This window comes from Peromyscus eremicus, chromosome 4 (assembly GCF_949786415.1).
Source record: "Peromyscus eremicus chromosome 4, PerEre_H2_v1, whole genome shotgun sequence".
Classification (NCBI taxonomy): Eukaryota; Metazoa; Chordata; class Mammalia; order Rodentia; family Cricetidae; genus Peromyscus; species Peromyscus eremicus.
This window is the reverse complement of record NC_081419.1, coordinates 87,031,234-87,056,630: the sequence shown is the minus strand read 5'-3', so window position 1 is coordinate 87,056,630 and position 25,397 is coordinate 87,031,234. Positions and strand designations below refer to the sequence as shown.

General features: G+C 39.0%; 1 protein-coding gene across 1 annotated transcript in view; it reads left to right on the top strand.

The window, feature by feature from the left end:
• Positions 1-5,092: 5,092 nt before the first annotated feature.
• Positions 5,093-25,397, top strand: part of Ryr3 (ryanodine receptor 3) — a 359,592-nt gene continuing 339,287 nt past the window's right edge. Inside the window, exons 1-2 of the mRNA XM_059258921.1 lie at positions 5,093-5,098; positions 5,885-6,004. Coding sequence (XP_059114904.1) covers positions 5,093-5,098; positions 5,885-6,004 — 126 coding nt within the window. The remainder of the gene's footprint in view (positions 5,099-5,884; positions 6,005-25,397) is intronic.

Below are 25,397 nucleotides of genomic sequence, written 5' to 3'. Positions count from 1 at the left end.
GCCAAAGATATTAGAATAAAATGAGACAAATAGTCACAGTGGTAATCAGAACACACAGAAGACCCTTTCTGGTAGGACAACCTGTGGATGATCTAATTCCAAAAGTTCTGTTTAGTTTTCATGTAAGAGATACTGCTAGTAAAGCCTTTGCATGATTTCACACAAGTCTATGCATGAACTTAAGAGGCAGCAATAACATTATTGGCTCTGTAAAACAAAACATGATGTTCAAGAAAACTGGGTAGGGACACATCTTCCTTTCAAAGGCAGTCAATGTCATGAATTTTTCTCTGCAGTATTAGCTTCCTGTAAATGTGAACTATGAAATCTACTGGCCCGTGCTCTGTCTCACATGCTCACTGCCCACTAGCCTCTCAGCACTGATGATGCACAGACCTAACTATAGGTCTGTCATCAGCCATCTGATGATCTACCTGAAATAGGATTGCCAGCCATTTTGTTTTATCCCAGAACATTCTTTCACAGTGACCCTGAGAGAAAGAGAGCCAAAGTGCCTGCCATCGGCCCCTAGATGGCAAATGTGGCACCCCATTGTCTCAATCCTTCAGCTTCAAGCTAGGAGGTAAGAGAGAAGCAGTAGAGATAGGAGAACCAAGCTCCATCATTTTCAAGTTCTGAGTCTTTTGGATAGATGACTACTTTGTCAGAGAAGACTGGTGATGATGTGAACTCTAAGCAGAGGTTGTCCTTGTTCAGGGACAATCACTCAACACTACCACCAGCTGAGTGTGACGGGAATAGCTGGTGCATGTGAGCCTCATAACTTGAAGGGATGCTGACATACAATATACACCCTGGATGATCATCATTTTTACCTTTAATGAAGGTTTGAGGCTGATGGTCACTGTTTCCAGAGTTGTAGTCATTAGACATAGAGGTTTTTTACTGACTTTGAGTTCCCTGGCATGTACTTTGTGATTTTTTTAACTGTTGTTTGACTGCATTAAAGGGCTGAAATATTTCTATTTTTATCAATTCCATCACTGTGATACTTAGAGACAGACAAGCATGAACTCAGATGTATTGCTAAGGTCAGTCTCTTGGTGGCCAAGATCCAGTTTGGCATCATGCTAGGATGACTGAAGTTTGAGTCTGTCATCTACAAGATGTGTAGCACTAGGCAACTCATTTTACCTCTCTGTCATTGACCTGTTTATCAAATACAAAACATATTAGCACATACCTTGTAAGAATGGAACTATCATTTGGTAGTATATAGTCTCTATTATAAAATATGTATAATTGATTATTTTGGTTCCCCTTTTGTCATTTTCTTCTTTGCTGCTTAGAATTAAACTGAGAGTTACCTCTGAGCTACATGTTCCTCCTTTAAAAATACTTTTATTCATTCTGTGAGAATATAATGTATTTTTAACATATTCACCCCCCCCCACTTTTCCCAGATTTACCCACTTTGTATCCTTTTATTTTATTTTTTTGTTTTTGTTTTTTTTCTTTTTCTTGTATTTTTTTAACAACCCACTGAGTCTTAATTTGTCCTTCCCCTTATAGTCTTGAGTGTATGGTCATCTACTGGTCTATGGTTAACTGACTATGGGTCACACACTCTTACAGAAAAATAACTCCCTTACCCCAGAAGCCATCAATGGTAGATAACTCCTTAGATAGGGATAGGGGTTCATGAACCCCTTCCTGCTCCATGCTGGAAGGTTGACTGGGTTGATTTTGTATGGTTCTTGTTCAGGTAACCACAGCTGCTGTGAGTTTATGAGTACTGCAGTCCTATCATGTTGTGAAGAGACTGTTTGTCTCTGGTCCTCCCAGACCACTTGCTCTTACAATTTTTTCTGCCCTCTCCTCTACAACAGTACCTGGGCCATGGGTGATGATGACATAGATGTCACCACACAGTGAAGATATAAGTTGCATAGCACATTCTGAGGAGTAAAACTGAAAGCTTGGGGGTGGTTGAGAATTCCAAAGGAGGCTGATGACAGGGTCTACTCTGTAGGCAATCCCTATCTTTAGGAGAGGCAGGAGGATGTGGAGATGGGAAGTACCTGTAAGAAAGGTAGAATAGCCAGAATAGAGTGAAATAGGAGAATGGAGGGCTTTTGACAATAACGTTTTAGAGTCTCTGGGCTTGACTTGCCTGGAAGACAAGACAGTTGGAACGAGGGAGAGGTGAAGCTAGAGCTCAACTGTGGGGGTACTAAAAGAAACAGAGTTGGACTTGTTTGAAAGGAGGCAGGAAACGTTTTCATGGTCTCAAAGATTCTGTGTCCTGGGGACATGTGAGTCACAGCTCTCACCCTGAAGGACAGAGTGTATGTCCTAAAGATCTTATTATCCAACCCCACCATTGCTGAGGACCCCCAAAAGCACTTGCTCCTCTCTCCTTTGCTTTTCTCTCATGGAAGTAAGAGGTGTGGTTATTGGACACTGCCTGAGTGATATCCGTTTTGATTTCTTCTCCTCTTTCAAAGAGGAAAAATTTGTAGTTTGATTCCAGTGAAATCAAAGTTGAAAATATGTTATAGGAAATCCTATAAATTTATACTGACACATAATATGAGTAATTTTTTCTGTTTAAAAAAAAAGTCTCTTTCCTGAGGCAGATAAAATAACTGGCTGGGGGTGTTTTCTAGAAACTGACAGTCTTGATAAAGTTGAGCAAGACTTGAAAAGAAGAGAATGAGAATGCAAAAACAAAGAACAAACATAGGGAGCGAAGACTGGCTTCTCAGAGTGGAGTAGTTTATCTTTGGATTTTCGAAATGGATCATTCTCAATTGTGGCCAGGAAAGTTTATGATAATGTCTTACTAAAGCACAGTAGAAATAATTAAATCCCAGTGTCACTTCAGGCTCATTATGCACATAAACCTTAAAGTTACTTGGGATGACAGTTAAAGTGAAGTAGAAAAATCCCACACGCTGGCCTTTCACCCTCAGTTCCATTATTACAGCGTTAATGGATCTTGCCTCATAAAACTTTGTATATTCAGAGTAGTCTAGCAGAATGTTTTGTCATTGGAAGGTAGTCAATAACTGTATGTTGAACTCATGCAAATAACTTTATTGGGTTTTCTGATTGTTCTTAAAAGCCAAATAAATGATGGGAGAAGTGACTAGGATGCTGGCAGGTTGCCAAAGAAGCTTTAGAGGGTGGCAGTTATGTTCCCCCAAGTAGAAAAGATTTTGCACATGAGTAGGAGAGTAATGGTCTAAAGTTGGCATTGAGGTGTGTGTGAGAAGAATGCAAGCTTCTGGGGTGCTAGAAGCAAGATGTGGGGAAATGTACAAGTTCCAAATAACGGGACTTCTTTATAAATGGTACCCCTGGACAGTACTTGAATGTGAGGTAGAGCAATGTGAGAACAAGAGAAAGACAAATTGGTGGAGGGAAGAGTACAGATTAGTACAGAAATTGGATAAATTAGGAAACGCTGGCAACTGGAGGGACTTGTGGTTTGTATTTTATTAGTAAAAGAAGTGACTCATGCCATTACTCAAAATGGAATTCAGTGCAAAAGTCTGAGCATCAAGCACTTGGTGGCTCCAGATGTCTGTCTGTGCAGAGTCTGTGGAGATAATAGCTGCTGCGTGGAGCAAAAGCAGGTGCGGACAGTCATGCCAGATGTTGTCTACAGCCGGGTCAGCACTGAGCATATGGCTCTGGACAGAATGGAAAAAAGTGAAGTAGGACAGTGGCTGAAAATCCCAGTCACCTGCATGTCACCTACACTGCCCACCTAGATGTGTGATGGCATAGGGCTGCTACTGACTTACTACCGAGGCATGTTGTGGTCTGAGGCTGCTTTTCAGCAATTGGTTATATGGTCAAATGGTTATTCAGGTTGGGTTCATTTAATCTAATGCTTTCCTGGCAGCATGTGTCATAAGAATGTACGGGCACGTGTGTAGAATGGAAAATTTTCAGAAGACCAATTAGGCCCTAAGGCAGCCAGAACGAGGTCACATTACAGTGGTTTATATACATTGGGATGGAAAGGAACGGGAAATGGGGTCTTGGAAAGAGACCGCTGAAGACCCAGATAGAAAGAGTAGATTTCCCTAATTTTATTGGTTCATGGAAAATCTGGTCTATAGCCATATTCCAATTTTTTTCAGTGCCTATTTGGGGTTTCTTTGTTTTATACCAGTAAAATGTGTGTAGATAGGAGATAGTTAATGACTTTTTTCAGTGCAGGCTGTAATTAGCATTTTTCATGAAAGCATTAGGCACTTGGAAGACCATCTCCTATATTACAGACCGTTTAACTTCTATGACCCCTGCCTCCCAATGCAAGTAACCTCTTAGTCATTTTGACAACTAAGTCCATTCCCCTGCTGCCAGTGTCCTTCAAAAAGATCACACCACTTCTGGCTTATATACAGGCTAGAGGGAAAAGCCACCTGGGGAAAATTTTCATTCTCTCTAGAGATTTCACTGAGCCCATATTTAAATAGCAGTGATATTCTGAAGTGTTTTTCTTTCCACTCGGTAAAAATGAAGACCATGAAGTCTGACTTCACTGCTCAGTGTCCTAAATTGATGACAGACTCAATTTGATAATAGACAGTAACATTTCAGTGATGCAATATAACCATGGCACTTTCCTCTTGCCCTGAGTCTCCTCTGCATGCACCTCCAGCTTGTGGCTAGTCACACTGCTCTGTAACCCCTCACCTATCTCGGGATACCATCACACATCTCTATAGACATCTGCTACTAGTCAACATGTTCACATTCCTCAGGGGAAGATTTTATTCTTTTTCAATTAACTTACGTATTATGGACATGGAGTAAGAAAGTCCACTTCTACTTAATGTGCCTTTCCAACTCTCTAAGAGAAACTGAGTGCCTAGGAGACATGAGGGAAGGACAAAGATAACGGAGCTCATGGCAAGATGGAGGCTCTGTTCCAGAATGTCTTCTAATGTGACTGCACCTGGAAATCTTTCTGACATTGGAAGTCCAAAGTCAAGAGAAATGGCTGGGAGAGAAACCATAATTGCCAGATTGGAGAGCAGGGATGGAAGATGGGAAAGGACAATGTTTCAACCTGAGTGAGAGTTGTTGTGCATGAAGTGTTCTGTTATTGTCAATGGATGTATGCCTCATTCCCACAGCCATTGGCAAGAAGAGTGCCATATTGACCTCTTGAATTTCAGAAGGGTTGCTTTGGAGAATGCTCTATAGGGGGAAGTCCTCCTTGAGAATTCAAACACGTTCTTCTGCTTGGATTTCAACTCCTCTGTCCTGTTTGGATCTCCAGGGTTCTTTCAATCTTCTTTTCCCAGAAAATGCATTTTCTGTGTAAAATTCACTTTCTGTGTAAAATGCACTTTCTGTGTAAAATGCACTTTCTGTGGCCTTTGCCACCTTTGATTTGTCATCTTTGGCACGTGTGCTTCCTTTATTCCCACCCACTAACCAGACTTGCTGCGTCTTCCACAGCCTGACATGAACTTTCTCTCCACTCATCTTGCCCCCACTCTGATTGCTTCTGTATTTTCTGTTCCTTTCAATCACATCCTACTGTGCCCTTCACTTTTGGAATGATTTCTTTGGCTTATTTTTTATATTCACTCAAATCTTGAAAGTTCTATCTTCATGTAAATTATACATGCCAGAAGGGAAACACATGGTGTATATATACAGAACATGTCTATTCCATGATCAGGTTAAGTATCTTTTATCCAATCAATATGCTTAGTATCACAAGTGTTTTGGATTTCAATTTTTTTTAACATAATGTCATATCTTGGGGAATAGATCCAAACTTAAACATGCCCTTTACCTAATTATATGTAAATGTTACACAGAAACCAGATGATGCAGTCTAGGTGAGTAGGAGGTTGTGCCCACTCCTCACACTCTGTGTCTCTTCTGACAGGAGGATGAAGTGGTACTCCAGTGCATAGCAAACGTTCATAAGGAGCAGCGGAAGTTCTGCCTGGCAGCCGAGGGACTTGGGAATCGCCTGTGCTTCTTGGAACCCACCTCAGAAGCCAAGGTGAGATCAAGTGCCTGTCCCATACCTTTTTTTCCTGGCTTCCCACGTAATCATTTAGGGTAAGCGTTTCCTGGAGATGATGACAAAGGAGAAATTTGAGATGATGCACTTGTTTTTCCAAGGGGAAGATTGGATTTAAAATATGCCTTTGTCAGCCCAGGAAGCACTGATGTCAGATCCCAGAGCTGATATAAATAAGAGAGGGGAGGTGCTCTTGTCTATCAGAGTTCTCTGGGATACAAGAGAAGCCTGGAGCTACCAGCACTGACTGGGCAGGGGGATCTCTTGATACTTCTCAGATGCTGTCTTTGATGTTGTTGATTCGTAGAAATCTGGGTTCCTGTTCTGTACCCTCATTTCTCATTTTATTGCCGCAGGGACTCTTGGCTGTTTGAGCTTGTGTTTTACAGTCCACACACCACAGTTCTGATTGAATTGAGATTGTTGTAACCGCCTGCTGTGACCCAATGGTAGTGAAGGCCATTTGCTCTGATACCTTGCCTGCGTGGAACTTGTTAATGTCATGTCTATTGAGCTGAGTTTTCTCCCACCATATCCCAGCTGTGCCTGTATGTCCAGAATTCTTAAAGCACATTTCAGTCTTGTCAAGACCTGTACTGGTCGGAGTTCTCCAGAGAAACAGAACAAGACGTTCGAACAGATGGAGGAGGAGTTACAGAGATTCACTTAGACAAATCATTCACAGTCCATGGAATTCTGTGTGAGCTTGAAATCTATAGGTCATGGTTCAAACTGCAGTCTGTAGCAGCAGAGGCTCTTCCCCAGAAGGCTACAGGAGCAGTAAGTGAGGCACAGCCAAGTTACGAGAGTCAAATGACCTTTACTTAGGGTCAACTGACTGCAGATCTTCATTCCAACTATAAAATGACCACATCACTTGATTAGATGGCCCGATGACCCGAGTTCAATCTCCAGGATCCATATGATGGAAAGAATAGAACCAATTCCTGCAAATTGCACTCTGATGGCATCCATGAGCCCCTTGCCTCAACACAGAAAAATAAAAACAAAAACATTTTGATTAAATGACAGTACTGTGAGCTAGCCAAGTTAACATATAACCAGTTATTATACCTTCTAAGGTCAGTTTTTCTCACAGGGCCTATTTTTAATTTAAAAAAAATGGTGTGCCCATCTACTGGCATGCTACTTCCCACATACACAACACAGGCACACTTGAAATTTGACCAAATTCTGGAACACCAAGGGAGCAGGATTAATAGATACATTTCTCAGAGCTACCTTGTTCACATCAGTGCTCTGACACCTCCATATGTAGGTTGCTGATTTCTGAGGACAGACATTGGCCAGCACCTATAGGGCAGATAGGTGAGATAAATGGCAGAGAAAAGAAGTAAGGGGGATTTTTGTCTTTTCAAAGTTCTTAAAATCGATTTCCCTGAGGCTTTCTCACATTTGCTTTTGTTCTTAGAAAGAGACTTTTCTTTTTATTCTCACTAGTTGTAAATAATAGGAAGATTATCAGACTAGAAGTCAAGATGATAACCATCAATCACTCACTTGTCATGTGGCCACAGACGAGTCACTCAACTTTATTGAAGCTTTTTTTTTCTTCTTTCTTCCAAATCAGATGCAATATAGTATGGCACCAAGAGTATTGATGAGTGACAGAGCAATGAGATGGTACCAGACCCACTCTTCCACAGTGGGGTGTGTGACCATAATTCTGAAAACAGGCTGTTTTGGGATATAGAGTTTGAATCCTGTCTCTACTGCTTAATGGTCAATCCAAGACCTTGGGCACATTATCTGATCTTTCTGGGTTTAGTTTTCTCATCAATTTAATAGGAGTTTCATTGTTGTTTACCTTGTAAGATGGCTGCAAGATGAAATGGCTTAGTTTAGTACTTGTTTAGTACTTCATTGTTGCACTGTCTACTATAATAACACAATCACTGTTATTATGACTTAATGTTCAGTAAGAAACTTAAATGGGAGTCAGTGTCTTATATAGAATGCAAATAACTACAATTCAGAGGTGCGACAAAAATTAAAGAACAACAATATATACAAAACACACAGTACTTAACTCATTGAACAGTAGCTGGAGTTGAAAATAAAGCCAAGATTGGCACTTATATTAGTTTCTTTTCTGCTGATATAACAAATCCCCTGACAGAAAAAAGACTTGGAAGAGTTTATTTTGGCTTAAGGCTCCAGAGGGATAAGTCTGTCATGGTGGGGATACATGATGGCAGCAGGTGCAGGAAGCTGAGAGCTCACATCTTCAACCTCAAACACAAAGCACAGTATGAACTAGAGCTAAGGCAAAGCTATGGATTCTCAAAAGCTGCCCCAGTGATGTCCTTCCTCTAGCAAGGCTCTGCCTTCTAAAGCCTCCTCAACCTCCCCAAACAGCACCATCAGATCAGCTCTGGACCAAGGGTTCAAACATGAGCCTATGTGGTACGTTTCATCTCAACATTGTTGCCCCCTTTGGAAGCACAAAGCCTGATTTTGTGTGGCCGGAAGAAAGACTGTGGATTAGCCCCTAGACTTACAAAACCATGAGCTTTAAAATTAAAGCCTTAAATTGAAATTAATTTAATTATGGACTTTCATAATTCCCTAATTCTGTAGATGTGATATTTATAACAGTCAAACCTAAGTCAGATAAGAGGGGAAAATTGTACATTGTGACCTAAAAATGCTTGCATCCTCCAGATATAAAACTGAACCAGATCACTCATAAACACATTTGGAGGTAAGAAAATACCCTTATTTTCTAGCTCCCACATAACTAAATGATTATTCTTGTGATTTTATTCTACATTTGAGATAATGACTGAAGAGTCATTGATATACAGCATATTGTGCACACCTCTCTTGTTAAAATTCTTCTCAACCTAGTGCCTGTCCATATGCTCTTGTTTTCAAAGCATATTCAACATGCATACGTTATGTATTTGTCTTTAATAGTTCAACCACTTACCAAATGTCAAGTCATCTTCACAGGTGTTTTTAAATCATATATGTAGTTTTGTTGGTTTAACTTCCTAGAATAAATATTCAGGATCAGAATTCACAGTACCTGGGGCATGAATAACAAATGGGAATTGCTTTCCCATGAGGGTACCTTACTTGTTACAGTGACATTCCCACCATTGTGTGTCTTATGTATGTAGTGTGGGGGAAATAGTCACTGAGATTTGTTATGGAAAAGCAGGGCAAGTTCGTGGAAAAGATAGAGTAGATATTCAGAATTTCCTGTCACCATTCTGGAGAGCAGCTTGATAGATGAGTCCATTTTCTAGGAATTTTATTCTGTCCTGAAATCAAATATGACTGTGTATAACTCTCTGTCTGCCTGCCCCCTTCTTTTCACTCAATAGGCCCTCTCATTCCCTGCCACCTAGTTTCCCAAACACTTATGCTGTTTTAAAAGTTCTTGGAAGATAATGTAGGTCATGCAGTGAGGTGAGAGGCTCTGCTCCCCAGAATGGCACTGAACACGAAGCGCAGACATCAAACATGATTCTTATCTGCCACCTAAGAGTCAGTCAGTGCCCTTGAGGATTGCTAGACCAGGATATTTTGAGCCAGTTGACACTCAGAGGGATAAAACTGAGATGAACTCTGGGGAAAAGAAAGACTTCAGAGAAAGAAGAACTAAGATAGGCCATTCAAAAGATAGTCTCAGTGTATGAGCTCTGAGAAATGAGAGAACTCATGAACATAAAGAGTGAGATGGTAGAAAAGTAAGAAAAAGTGTGATGATATCAGCACATGTTGTAGATATGAGACTCACCTAACATTCATGAGAGCTTCAGTGGCTAATTCCTGTATGCCATTGCCGTGATGGTCTCCAAATCTTTTGGTATTGATAGACAGAAGCATAGCCACTTAGCTACCCTTTCAAATAAGCACAGGTGCAATGGAATATTAGTTTAAGGTGTGTTACTTTTGTTTATGTTGAGTTCGTTTAACTCTATGAAGCTGTGTTACTGTGCCCATGTAAAACACCTGATGGTCTAATAAAAAACTGGCCAATAACAAAGCTAGAAAAAGGATAGGCGGGGCTGGCAGGCAGAGAAAATATATAGAGGGAGAAATCTGGGAGAAGGAAAAAAAAAGAGAGAGAAAGATGGAGGAGTGAAGAGATCTAGCGGCCAAAAAAGAAGGAGGACACCAGGGGCCAGCCACTCAGCAACACAACCAGCAAGCCATGGAATAAAAGTAAGATTTACATAAGTAAGAGAACAGAAAAGGCCCAGAGGCTAACGGTATATGAGATAATTTAAAGTTAAGGAAAGCTGACTAAAAACTTAGCCAAGCTAAGGCTGGGCATTCATAATTAAGAATAAGCCTCCGTGAGTGATTTATTTGGGAGCTGGCTGGCAGGTCCCCCAAAAAAGAGCCAAAAAAACCCAACAATACACAGGCCCAGGAATTAATGGGAACTTGCATATAGGAATGACTCAGAACCATAACCAGAAACCAGGAGACCAGGAAAGGAAATGTTTCTTCTTTATTTTCTAATAATAGCAAATGTTTTATTTACTGTAATTTTAAAGTAAAATATTTTTTCTTTGGCACTAGGAATTTAATGATTTTTTTTCTAGTCTTTCATATCGTATTGTATCTATTTGGTCCCATAGGGCCTTGAGAAATAATCTTTGATTCTACTTAACATTCAATCTTGGAAGACACTTTGGTTCTCTTTTCTCAGAAGGACATAGGACAAGAATCACGACTTGCCATCTGGGAGGTGTCAGTCACTGGTTTTCTGTAGATATTCTTGCAGCAATGCAATTCAAGGGATAGCACATGAATATCCCATCCCAGATGACTGTTCAGGATGCAAGAAAGGAGGTCCGTGGCAGGTCAGTATGATAACTACAGTGGTTTAAAAGCTTTATGCATCACAGGAGCCAATATATCTTGTAGCAACTCCACAACCTAATGGACAGCCCTAGCTGGAGTCCCCACAGTTGAGCAACTACAAAGATGGGGCCTCCCATAAGATCCTGATCATCTTCCCAGTCCACACGCAGCCTGTCAATTGAGATCACTTCCTTCAAAGCAGTTTCCCTGGCACACCAGTTTTATCAGATGGCCACAGGAACATAACTGGAGAATTATCTGAGGGTCCAATGAAGAGATTTCATAGCCTTCCCACATTGATTCATTGATGACAATTATACAAATACTATCCTTTTTTCATATTTTTCTAGAATCTTAATTCCTTTATTCCAATACCTTTCCAGTTCCCAGCTCTAAAACCCTACATGCCTTCATAAAATATCATCAAAAAGGGAAAAGAATATGGGAACTTTTTAAAAATGATTTTATTGATTAGAAAACTGAAATAAGTGATATTGAAGTAATTTAGCCATGCACTCTCAAAATTTATTAGCATGTCTCTTGATAGCTTGGGCATTTGATTTATAAAAAAGTTCTACTTGCTTGGGAGATTGGTTACTCATTATCTTACTGATTACAATTAATATACATGAAAACTTACAATTAGGATCTAATTTTAAAGTAGAAAATTTTGATAAATCTTATTAGTATTGGTTTTATTTCTTGTTTAAGGAGGTAAAAATAGAATAGAATGGAATGGAATGGAACAGGATGGAACAAAACAGAAGAGAATGTGGTCATTTCTGAAAGTTGTGTAGACTTTCAACACCCAGAGTCAAAAACCAAGCTGCTGAGTAAAGATCATTATGTAGATGATGCAAACTAAGATACAGTTCTCAGCCAAAGTTAACATTGTTTTCTGTCATTTTCATAATCCTTGGCTTTGAAAAAGATTTTCTATTTACTCCTAAGAAATGAAGGATGAAAATCTGTAGACAGAGGTGCAGCCTGAAGCTGTATACTGCCTTTGAATTACTTATGTTTTTGCAATATTCTCAGTGACTCTCAGAGCTTATGAAACAATAAATGACTATATGTATTTTCATAAAACTCTCTTGTCATGTAATCTTACGAGCCGCAGAAGTTGAGATTTTGATTTTTTTCTGACATTAATCAGGCACCCTGTGCTGAAATGATCCCACTGACTGAAATGGTGTCAACTGTTTAATCTTTACAACTCTACAAAGCAAACAGTGTCCCACCAAAGAAAAACAAGTATATGAATTTAAATGGAGTTAAGTGACTTTCAAAAGATTATTCATCCTAAATTTAAACCAATGTCTAATTTCTATAGTATTAAAAAATAAAAAGTATCAAGATCCAAGTTACCTAAGGATAAAGAAGAACCTGCATTGTTGCTCATTGTAGATAGTCATCAAGAATACCTTTCTACATCTGCCCTATATATTGTATGTTCTCTCGGTAAAGAATGACCTGTTAAAATATAAGGGCTGCGAGAAAGCATATGAAACAATGTTAAAATTTTTATTGCTAACGTTTTCAGTGCAAATGAAACAATGGTGTATTTTCTTCAAAGCAAGCCTGTAAAGGGAAATAAGGAAGATTGTTAGGTGTCTCTGTATTGTGATACAGACATGGTCATGGTGATATGTGCATGTGTGTGTAGGTGAGGAGGGAGTTCCAAACATCTCCCACATTGAGTTTTCTAGTCTACCTGTCCTATCGCCCGTTTTCCACCAGTCCATAAGCTCAGAAATCAAGGATTTTACCAAGAACCATGGTAAATGAATATAATAGTAGATCCAAGGGACTGGCAATTCTAGTTCACTGCTTAATAGCTCTTTGGCTGGGGACAAGTGACTACCTCGTTCTGCCCCTGCCTCTTCAATTTTAAGTTGTAATTGTCTCATAGGAAAGAGGAATCTTTACATACTGCTGGTACAAAGAAGTTGGTGTAGAGGTTCCTAAAATTTCTAAGAATACAGCTGTCATATGACTCAGATATACCACCCTGGATATATGTATACACAGGACTCTTAAGTTTCACTATATGGATACTTGAACATCCATGTTTAGTGCTGTACTCTTCGTAATCACAAAGAAATGGAACAAGTTCAGATGCCTGTCAACAGATGGGTGAATTAAGGTGAATAAAGACAATGTGGTACACATACACCATAGGATCTTATTCTCCCATGAGGAAAATTGAAATTGTAGCATTTATAGGAAAATAGAGATTATGTTAAGTGTCTTAGAAAGACAAATACTATATTTCTTTCATAGACTCTCTATATGGGGAGATGCACAGATACAGATATTTATTAGTACATATATTTTCATAAAAATATAAAGAACATGGGAAGGCAGGGAAAGATCTTGAGGGAGGAAAAAGGATGTGACATAATACATGCAACATGAAAGCTGAAGGGGGTATTGTTTTGTGAGAAGGAACAGGACCAGCAAAAATAATGGAAGAAGACAGTGGGAAATGGGGTGAGTCAAAACAAAGAATGACATTTGCATTAAAAAATGCCATAATATAGCTTATTACTTTGTATGATAGCCTAAAAATTAAAAATGCTGTGCCTACCTCAAAGAACTATTCAGGAGGCATATGGGTTTATAAATGTAAAGAGCTTTGCACCAGTGGCTGCTACATCCTAAGTGCTATAAGCCTTTATTATCCACATCACAGGATCAGATACACATCAGAATTCTAGGAAATGCTGACTGACTCAGTTAAGTTGCCCCTGTAATGAAATTAACTAATTAAAACTACTTCACAAAGGCATGAATTTGAGAATTGGAACATTTGCAACAATTTCAAAGAGAAAATCAATGATAACTAGAAAGAGAAAGTCAGATATGTGAAGATATCTTAGTTACTTTTCTCTTGCTGTGAAGAGACACCAGGACCAAGGCAACTTATAAAAGAAGCATTTAATTAGGGGTCTGCTTACAGTTTCAGAGGATGAGTCCATGACCATCATGGCAGGGAGCAATGACGTGGGCAGGCATGGCACTAGAGCAGTAGCTGGGAGCTTCCATCTGATCCATAAGTGGGAGGCAGAGAGTGAGACTGGTCCTAGTGTGGGCTTTTAAAAACCTCAAATCCCACCCCTAGTGACACATCTCCTCCAACAAGGTTACACTTCTAATTCTTCCCAAAGCAGTTCTATCAACTAGGGACCAAGCATTCAAATATATGAACCTATGGAGGACATCTTCATTCATAGCACTACAAAAGGGCTATTCAAGGAATAGACATTTTTAAAAAGCAAAATGAATTGGTGGAATATGGGTTTTAATTGATACTGATTCCTAATCCCAACATACTCAGAAAATTTATTCTGTAGATGTTCAATCTTTGCATTTTATGGGGACTCACTTTAGCTCAGTGTATGGTCTGCTTTTACTTTCCCACATGTACTTATACAACTGTATTCTGAAGCTGTTGGACAGAAGTGTTCTGTGAATGCCAAGGTGGTTCACCATATTGTCTAAATAATGGCATATCAATACTGAACTTGATCATCTTGTTCTGTGAATTACTGCAAAGCACTGGGAAAATCTCAATTAATGATTTGTCTCCCTTTAGTTCTGTCTCCTTTGTTTTACAGCCTTTAGAGTTCTCTTGTTAGGATGAGAAACACTTGGAATGTTTACATATTTATTGATGAATTAACCATTTTCTTACCAGATAATCATATTTATCCTTGATCTTATAGTACTTTGATTAAAATCAATATAGTTAGAAGCATTTTTATTCTTATAACTAGCATTGTTCATTTTCTATTATTTTGTTTCCAACATGCTTCTGTCTTTATGTGATTGTATTTAAAATGTATCCTTCAGAGTCGTTTATTTTCTAAGTGAGACTTCCCTGGAAAAGACTAAATTTTCATTTGCAAGTGGTTATTAATTGGAGATAGGTTCTGGGTTGGAGTGGGGGCAATGTGTCTACTTCTTTCAACTCTAGGACTCACTTTGTGGTGTAGACTCACAAAGATCCTATGCATGCTGCCTCAGTCTCTATGAGTTTATATGTGCATCAGTCCTAATGGCTAACAGAAAACAAAGTCAATAGCATCTTTGTATGTTTCTTGGCTCATAATGTCATGTCAGGGCTTTTTTTTTCATTTTATCTTTGTATTTCTCTCTCTCTCTCTCTCTCTCTCTCTCTCTCTCTCTCTCCCTCCCTCCCTCCCTCCCTCCCTCCCTCCCTCCCTCTCTTTACATGTTCTTTTCATACATATTATGGCTTCTGGTTTTACGTATTTATGTGATCCATGAGTGTGCAAGTGTGTGGGTCTCTGCACCTGTATCTGTTTCTTCTGACTTTTCTTGGGCTCTTTTCTTTCTGTTTGGTCCTATTCTGATGTATTTTTTGTATCCTTTAGATGTCTGTTTTCTAATGAGAGACAAAAAGGGGGTGGATCCAGATGGAAGGAAGGGTGAGGTAGGACTGGGAGGAGTAGAGTGTGAGAAAAACATAATCAGGGAATATAATAATATAAAAAAAATCTATTTTTAATAAGAGAAAAGTTAAATAAATAAAATGTACCCTTTGTAAACAGCCTATAGTCTTGCTTCCCATTTCAAAAATCTCTATTTTTAATAGAATGATCAGCCCATTTACATATATTGCAATAAGCAGATCTCCAGTTCTTTCTGTAGCTCTCTTTGTAGGATTGTATGATACCTTGTTAGCTCTACATCTTTATGTATAAGTTTTGAGTAGTACCTTTAAGAACTAGAATATCAAAACCTTAATTAGTCATAGTCTACCTTCTGTCAATACTGTACCACCTGAAAAGTCCTTTGTGCTGCTGATAGTTATGTTATTTCCACATGTGATAAGATGTCATATCCTACATTCTTATTATAGTCAGTTGTCTTTGAAAGAAATAATAAAAGACGGGAAGAGTCTTTATATCAGCATAATTACATTTTCAGTGCTTTTCATACTTTTCTCTGGGTCTAGATTTCTATTTGGCAACATTTTCCTTCAGTCTGAAGGAATCCTTCCGTATTTCTTGTGCTGTAGCTATGCTGTAAACAAAGCCACCCACATCATGTTCTACGGAAGAGCTTCTCACTTTGTCCTTACTTTCAAGGGCTGTTTTCTCGGGCTATAACGTTCTGGCTTCACTATATTTTCTTTCGGCACTTTAAAGATGATTGTTCATAGTCATCTGTCCTCTCCTGCTCCTCATGAGAAGTTGGCTATCTTTATTACCATTCTTCTATGTCTAACAAGTCTTGTTCTCTGGAAGGTTTTACTATCTTTCTTTACCTTTGTTTTGTTTTTAGCACTTTGAAAGATGTGTTTGAGGATGGTTTTCATTAGGTTTATCCTGCTTGAGTTTTTCTGAGTTTCATGGTTCTCTCAGTTGTTTTATTTCATCTGCTTTGGAACTGGGGGCCATTATGACCTTGAATATTTCATCTTATACTCTTACTCTCTCTTTCTGAAATTGGTGATTTATGAGTTAGGTTGTTTCATATTGTTCCACAGTCATGGTCCATCTCTTAGTTCCTTACCTATTTTAACTTATATTTTAGTCTGAATATTTCCTATTGAGTTATTTTATGTTTCTTGGTTATCTTCTTATTGTAAATATTAAGCCTTTAAGGAATTTTTTTATTTTAGATCATTTTATTTTTAAACTAAAGGTTTTTTTATTTTTATTTTATGTGTGTGGGTGTTTTCCCTGCATGTATATTGGTGAATCACATGTGTGCAGCACCTCTGCAGGCTAGAAGAAGGCATCAGATCTCCTGGAACTGGAGTTACAGATGGTTGTGAGCCACTATGTGGGTACTGAGAATCAAACCCAGGTCCTCTGGAAGACCTGCCAATGCTCCTAACTGCTGATCCATCACTCTACCCCTCATTTTAAAATGTTATTTTAAATCTCTGCATGTTCTCCTGAGATTCATTGTTCACTTACCATTCCCATTTTCCCTACAAATTTACTCCTATAATAATAATTTAAAGCCCTTGAATATTAGTTTAATAACTGTTTCTGATGGTTGCTTGATTTTTCTCATCTCTCATTAAGTTCTCTCTCTTTATCTCTCTGTCTCTCTGTCTCTGTCTCTCTGTTTCTCTCTCTCTCTTAAAAAGGGTTTCACCATGAAGTACAGACTGACCTCACACTGCACTGCTCTAGCCTCTAACTTCCCAGTGCTTTCTATTTCTTTTAGTGTCTTTTAAAAGATTGTTGTATCCTGGCTATTGTAGTTTTGTAATTACTCCTTTTTCTCTCATCTTCCCCTTGAAGACTGTGTCTTGTTTTAGAAGGCAGTTAAATTACTGATGGATCTCACACTGAATCTTGTGCTGCCTTGGTGTATTTTAACTTTTCTTTCAGCCTCAGTGCATACTCCTTAGACTGGGAATATATTTTTTCTGGATTTTAATTAAAAGTCTACGATGTTTTTCTAAACCCCTCTAAAGAGCAAAACTTGAAGACCAAATTTTGACACCCTAGAGCTGGATAGCTGCTTGAGCCCCTGCTTACACTTAACATTCCCACTCTTGTTTTCCTCTGTATACCTTATAACATGACCCTGTACTAATGACCAAATCCTTGAGGGAGTCTGTGATGGTTCTGTCTTATCTGGAATTCCCTATTCACTTCCCAGACACTCTGACAGTACCATACTCAAGCCTTCGACCCCATACCACCTCTTAGGCATGGAACAAGTAAACAGATCTGTACCTTTGTGACAAAGTGTGAGTCCATATGGATATCTCCTGGCTACTTTTCCATCTTTAAAGATCTGTGTTCCCTCTGGCTGTACGTTGTTCCCACCATCATTGAAGAGTTCATTTCAAATATTTATCTGGAGGGTATTATTGTTATTGGCATTATATTAGTATTCCTCCACCATTAACTGAGACCCAGAACCCCACCAGTGTTCACATCTCTTTGAAGATGTTGACTATGAAAACCTTGTTGTAAAGAAGGAATTTCCACAAGAGGGCTTCTAGGCATGGAGGTGAGAGGCTCTACAAAGAGGACTAAGGTGTCGAGAGTGAGAGCTAGTAGGTGGTACTCTTAGTAATGGGATTAAATTGAGTGTAGCTTTAATATATAAAAAAGAAAAGAGAGGAGGCAAGGACTAAGACAAAGAAGGTGAGAATGGAAGGTGAATGTGGCTTAGGACTTATTGTGGAGGAAGACAAACTTGTGGAAAATGAGCTGAACAGAATGGCACTAAACAGGATTCAGGTTTCTTTATGGAACACTCACAATTGTGAAGGAATCAAGATAATAAAATCAAGCATGAATCGACATTGATAGGGTCTGGCTTCTTGTAGGTGTCATTTCGTGTTGTGAGATAGGAAATATCAGAAAGAAATGAGACTAGACAAAGGAAGTGATGATGGAGTGTGCACAGAGTCTTTAAGATACCAAGAGAAAGTCTTGACAGGTGTGATGGTTGGAATGAGAAATCTCCCACGTGATTGAACACTTGGTTCCCAGTTGGTGGTGCTGTTTAGGGAGGTTTCAGAACCTGTAGGAGGTGGAAACTTCCTGGTCTGAATATGTCACTGGAGATGGGTTTTAAGGGTTTATTGCCTCTCCCCACTACTCTCCTCTCTCCCCCCTCCCCTGCTTCTTGTGTGTGAATGAAATGTGATCAACCAGCTTCTCGCCAAATGGAGTGATGTGGAAGCACGCTGACCTGGAGTAGAGAAGAGGGAGAAGGGAGGGGAGTATGAGATGGGAGAGTGAGAACACTAAGCAAAGGAGACTATAGGAGAGAAAAAGTGACAATACAGCAAAGGGTATCAGCGGCCGCAGTTGTCTAGGGTATAATATCCTAGGGTATAATCTTCATGGCTTAGTGGTGCCAGATTGGAGGATGGTGGACACAGTGCTGGAACACAGATGATGGAAGCTTGGCCATCATCTGTTAGATACACACATTCCCTTTCCTCAGACTCACGAACCAAATGATTGGGATAGGATCCTGACTGCTCAGATTCTGAAGGCACGGGTCCGCATTCCGACTCCTTCCATTGAATCTCTACACTGCTTTCTTCAGGCAGTTTTTCTATAACTTTTACATTCCCATTCATTGTCTGATCTACTATTTCTAACAGGCAAGAAATGGAGAGAGAAACAGATGTCCCATGTAATAGCATGAATGTCAATGGCGATTCATGTTGAGTGTATTAATACACTTGTCATTTGGTGGATCCATAGTTAAAGAGGGAAAGGGAAAAGCACACCCTCTTACCTCTGAGATCTCTTGCCATCTATCTTGTCCTCCTCCCTGCCTGAGTTATTAATGCTGTCGCGATGACTTACCTGCTAGAGGCAATGCCGGCCCCTTTATATTTAAAAGTAATCTGTCCCTTAGTGAAGGAAATCTCCACCGAGGATTTATTCTGTGTGTAAAGCAGCGCCGTGACTCTGCTGTTCATTTGTCATCTGCTTGTTCCCAGCAGGCAAATGGCCCCAGGTGAATTATGACTAAGAATTATTCACACCCAGGCACCTCTGCACCCAGTTCCTTGCTCCTCAGACCTAATCACCGCTATTTTGGTCTCGATTAGCAGTATTATTTTCTTTCTTTCTATCAACTCGAGAACTCACTAATTAGTTCACAAAGCGGTACCTCTTTTCTGCGATTAGGGGGAAAACGTCTTTTTTCAAGTTGCTTCTTTTTCACAGAAAAAATGAGGTGTTGCATTTGTTTTAGAGCTTAAGATTCAAAGCCTTGTTCCATCTAAACATGAGGATAAAACTGAAATCATGCTTGGGACCTTCTGAAGCTAAATGCTTACTCATAAATTTACAAATCACACTGAATTTGGGGAGAAAACTAGATAGTGATTCAAAAAAAAAAGAATCTGTCTTTACTCTCTCCATCTTGTAAAATGTTATGCAAAATAACCTCTCTGGCCAGAGCCTTCATCTGTCACAATGAGGACTGTTTCATGAAGGAAATGTTTAATGTGTTTTCAGACGGTAAGATTTCTGGACATTGAGACTGACTATCTCATTTCTCCTTTTCATGATGTGTATATTCACTCATGAAAGTTTCACTCTTAAATAATGGGCCAAGCAATTTATATGGATGGAGATATTTTTCAATCATTTTTACATAATATCTTATTTATTCTCAACTCTCTAGCATGTAGGTGATAGGTGATTTTAAATAATTCTAAACCACTCTGGGGAAATCATGGTTTTTTTTTTTTCATCTGAATTGTGTCAAGGGATGGCCACAGCAAGTCCCTAGCTTGGACAGCCCAGGATTTGCTGCTTTCTTCACGAAGATATTCCACATCATCTTCCTCCCATTTCACATAAACTCCATTAAGCTTTGTCCAAGGTCTTTAGAGCATAAGAACAACTGGTACACAGAGCTATCGCAAGGAGTTCTCAAACAGCTGGGTTGTTTTTTTTTTTTTCAGCTAAAGCATGGTTAGAGAAATTAAGAAACCCTTGACCTAATGATCCATTTCTTAATAGAATACTTTCATCAGGATTTTTGCCCAGAGCCCTACTTTGGCACTTGACTATATATATCCTAAGATATTTTTCTTCAAAATAGAATGAGATTTTATCTCTTTGGGGTGGATCAGCTCTACTTCTGCCTGAGTACAGTGGGTGGAATAAGTAATCACTGCCTTACCTTTTCAATCCCTAGAGCATCATCTTCTGACTTGAAATTTGAGTTATTGCTCTAATAATCTGTGACACCTATGTTCAAATACCTTCATTTCTTTTACTTAAAGATGCAGACAGTACCTGAAATGCATGCAAGAAAGCTTACTATTGCCCTTCCACAAAACTTTAGTTAGTTAACAACTGGAGTATGCCTTGTGAAAAATAAGCCACAAAGATGTGGATATTGTTGTTGTTGAGGAGAAAAATTTCACTCCTTTCCCTGGCCAGCTTTCAAATTGAAAGCTGAGCAACTGAGGCTTTATCGCTAGGGTCTCATAGATAGATGTCAAGAACACCTTGTCCCAGGGCTGCTCGGGCAGTAAAATGCTCACTGTACAAGCATAAGGACCTAAATTCAGATCACAAGAACCCCCGTGAGAAAACTAATTGTGGTTGTTTGCCTTTAACTCAGTGATAGAAACAGGAGGATTTCCAAAGCTTGTTGGCCAGCCATCCTAATGTAATCAGTGAGCTCCGGGTTCATGGAGAGCTATCTTTGGAAAAAAAATTAGGTCAAGAGTTATTAAGACACCCAAACATTGATTTTCAGTCTTTATATGCACACTCAAATGCCCATGTACACAAACATGCACATATATACACAAAAACACAAGAACACATACATCCACAAACACAACACATGAAAACAAATTTGAAAGGACACCTTGTGTTTAAGGATGCTAAGCTGGGGTAACAAAGTGGACCTTGAACAAAGCTTAGACAGAAGTTGCTGCTCCTTAAACCTTGGCCAGAATATGTTATTCCCATCAGAGCCCCATGCTTGGGACTAGAAATCTGATTTTATTGTACTTACCAGTGCAAGGACTTAAGCCGTAGGGAAGGCAGTGCTCAATATTTCTAATTAGAACATACACATCAGTTCTACCCGTGCTCTTACCTTTGTATATCAGATTATTAGTACAAGCAAGCAGTTCTGAAGAGAACACAATGTTAGCTGGCCTTTGGACTTTCTTACTGAAGTGGAAATGATGTTTAGCTTGATAGATTTTGCAGCGTAAAATTGAGGGAAACTAGGTTTGGGGAGTATGTAAGCTTAGGACTTTGGAAATTGTAAAGTGACTTTTGTAACTTGTTACTGGGGAAACTTTAGAGTTTGATCTGCCTTGTGGATAGGTCCAGTGGCTTAGGAGCTGAGTTGTAGTGTGAATTAGCCACACCTGTATCACCTGAGATGGGTGCCCTTGACTAGTTTTGGGTGTGAAGGAGGGATCAGAGCTTCCCTTCTGTGTCTGGTCCTTTGTGACAAGTAACTTTAGAATCTTAATAAGGATTTTACTAAAATGTGGTCAAGAGTTTGAAATACAGGTCATGAGTCCACTGATTTTATTTACAGTCCTCAATCTATGAAAGTACATGTACAATTTGATAAGAAAGGAAATGCAGTGGCTTTTGATGTTTCGTAGCCACTGCCTCCCCTACCCCCACCACTGGAGGGCTGAAGCCTCCTGCCTCAACAACCCATGTAGCACCTAGAGTGCTTCTAATGCCTTAGAAATAGGAATGATGCCTGTGTGTTTGACAGGCTACGGAAGATTCCATACAGCTAGTCAGATCTGCCTCTCAGGAAAAGTACTAACTTGTTCTTTTTGTTTCTGAAAGTTCTTGACTTTCAGTTTGTGAGATTACTCTATCTTTTTAAATATAATTTTATTTCTTTCAATGAATTTAAAAATGAAAGAAATACCTTTGGAACAATGAAAAAATCTGATTTTATTATTTTTTGAATATTTTATATATGTGGTTCTCAGACCATACTTTGAGAATTTGTGGCAAGGCTAAATTTTCAGTTACTGGCTTTCAGGTACCTGTCTCCTGATTGGTATACTACTGCTGATAACAAAACATCAAGCTAGCTTAGGCATGCTAATATAGTTTAAAAATGAAGCAAATCACTGATCTGGACTCACTAGTATCACATTCAAACTTACAGCCTGCTGTAGGAAGCAACAGTACTGAACAAATTTGTTTCTTTCCCCAAATGTACAAGTTTAATAGGAAACTATATATGCCTTTCATCTTCCATCCTGTTGACTGAAAATACACAGACAATCCCACTGAAAGCAACTCACTAATTGGAAGCATTTGTCTTCATAAGATCTGACAGACTGTCCTTAGATCATCATGAGCAAGGACTTTCCCTTTTGAGAGGTGATGCAGTCCCCTCTGACTATTGATATGTCCATTCTCTCTGCTGCTGTTGCCAAATTCACCATTTCATGTTGAGTACCTTGTTATCCAAGAGGAAAAAAGAAAAGTCATAATCAGTTATGTGGCACCCTTTCTCTATGTTAGTTATTGATGGGAAACCTTGGGTCTGTGAGTTAGACACTTAGCAGAGAGCAGGTAAGACACTACAGATTAAAGAGCAGTCAGGCACACTTGGGTAGTTGGGCTGAAGCAATATTTGACATGATTTTTCCATCCAAATTCTGAGTTAGATTCAAGTAGGAAGAGAATGAATCTTCCATAGTCTTCCTTGTGTTTGTCAGTACTGGCTCTTGCCTTGGGTGATAGGTATGAGGGACCACCTAATGCAGCTTTGGAGAAAAGTGGACCCTGCTAAACTTCACAGTTTAGCATTGTTGATTTTTCTATCTTCCACTCTTAGAGTTTTTCTGCAAGAATGACAATAATAAAAACAGTATAGCCCACAGTGGTAATGGGTCTGTCTCTCCATTACCATTCTACTCAATCAGTGCCTATTGCTAAGTGAATATTTTAATGTGTGTTTGTGTGTGTGTGTGTGTGTGTGTGTGTAACACACTAAGTATTCACTTAGTAATATGTGTGTGTGTGTATCTTTGTATATACTTATCTATGGAAGTTTACATTATATATACACTCTTCAAGAGTTTCATAGATGTATCATATCCAACCACTACTACCCCATTCCACCTCCTCTCTGATCCCCAAGCATATCACCTTACCAATGTCATATCCTTTCTTTAAAAACCACTGAATTTAATTACTATTGGCTGTATGTAGATGGATGTGTTGTCATTCACTGGAGTCTGAACAACCTACCAGAAACCACAGTCCTAAAGAAAATTCACCCTCCCACACACACATACACCCAAGTAGTCATCAAATGCCAATAGTTCCTTAGCTATGGGTAGTGCCTCATGTTCCCTTCCCCATCCATGCAAGAATTTCCAAGATAGTTACCTGAACCTTGTCAGGGGAATGGGGGAAGGAATATAGATGTCATTTAAGTGACTCTATAGTCATTTATTCTCTGTGTTTTGACCAGTTATGAATTTCTGTATTAACTGATGCTCATTGTAAAAATGAAGCTGCTTTGGTGGGGATGAGGAGCTGCATTAGTCTTTGAGTATAAAGATAAATCTTTAAAAATCAGTTTGATAGTCTATCCATCTAACAAATAAATACTAGTATGTAGACAGAGGCTTTTCTGCATCCTGTCCAATCCCACAGCCACTTATAAAATAATCATACAGAGGCTTAATATTATAATTGTTTGGTCTATTGCTCAGGCTTATTGCTAACTAGCTCTTATAACTTAAATTTACCTATTTCTATTAATTTATGTATTGCCTGGTACTGTAAACCCAGCTAAGAACCCATTGCTAAGTGAATATTTTAATGTGTGTTTGTGTGTGTGTGTGTAACACACTAAGTATTCACTTAGTAATATATGTGTGTGTGTGTGTGTATCTTTGTATATACTTATCTATGGAAGTTTACATTATATATACACTCTTCAAGAGTTTCATAGATGTATCATATCCAACCACTACTACCCCATTCCACCTCCTCTCTGATCCCCAAGCATATCACCTTACCAATGTCATATCCTTTCTTTAAAAACCACTGAATTTAATTACTATTGGCTGTATGTAGATGGGTTCTTAGCTGGGTTTACAGTACCAGGCAGGAGTTTTCTACTATGGAGAGGACCTTAAATCCTATTTTTAAAAGTGATTGGTTCCTGTAATAACATTCATACCATACTGGTCTGCTGGCATCTTGCTCCTTGGGCGACTGGCTGTTGTCTCCCAGACTCTGCCCTTCTTTTCCCTGTATTTCTGCTTGGATTTCCTGCCTGGCTCTTATCCTGCTTTACCATAGGCCAAAGCAGCTTTATTTATTAAGCAATGGGAGCAACACATATTCACAGCATACAGAAGGACATCCTACATTACTGGTAGCTTCTCACCTTGGACTTATAACCTCCCCAACAATGGGTTCTTAGCTGGGTTTACAGTACCAGGCAGGAGTTTTCTACTATGGAGAGGACCTTAAATCCTATTTTTAAAAGTGATTGGTTACTGTAATAACATTCATACCATTATGGCACCAATGGGCATATCTTGCCAAGCTAGTCATGTAACTTGCAGTGTTCAGAGCTGGGTAAGATTGTTGACAACTTTAGTTTTAGTAAATGAACAAGACCAATGACAAATATAATAACTTGTATCATCTGACAGATCTCTGGGAATCCTCAGCCAACATCTCAATAAGAGGTATCTCATATCCAGCTTTGAGATTTTATATATTAACGTGTGGCTTTGTGTTGTGGAATATTTGTTTAACTATGCAAAGATGTGCTGCATTTATTTAACTGTATAAAGATGTATTGTATTTGTTTGTGTTGCAGAATATTTGTTTAACTATGTAAAGATGTGTTGCTGTTTTACCTTGCCTGCCTAAAGCACTTGATTGCTCTAATAAAAAGATGAATGGCCAATAGAGAGGGAGGAGGTATAGGCAGGACTTTAAACAGGGAGAGTAAGTAGGAGGAGGAATTTAGGCTTGGGGAAGAAAGAAAAAGAGACACCAGGGAGACACCA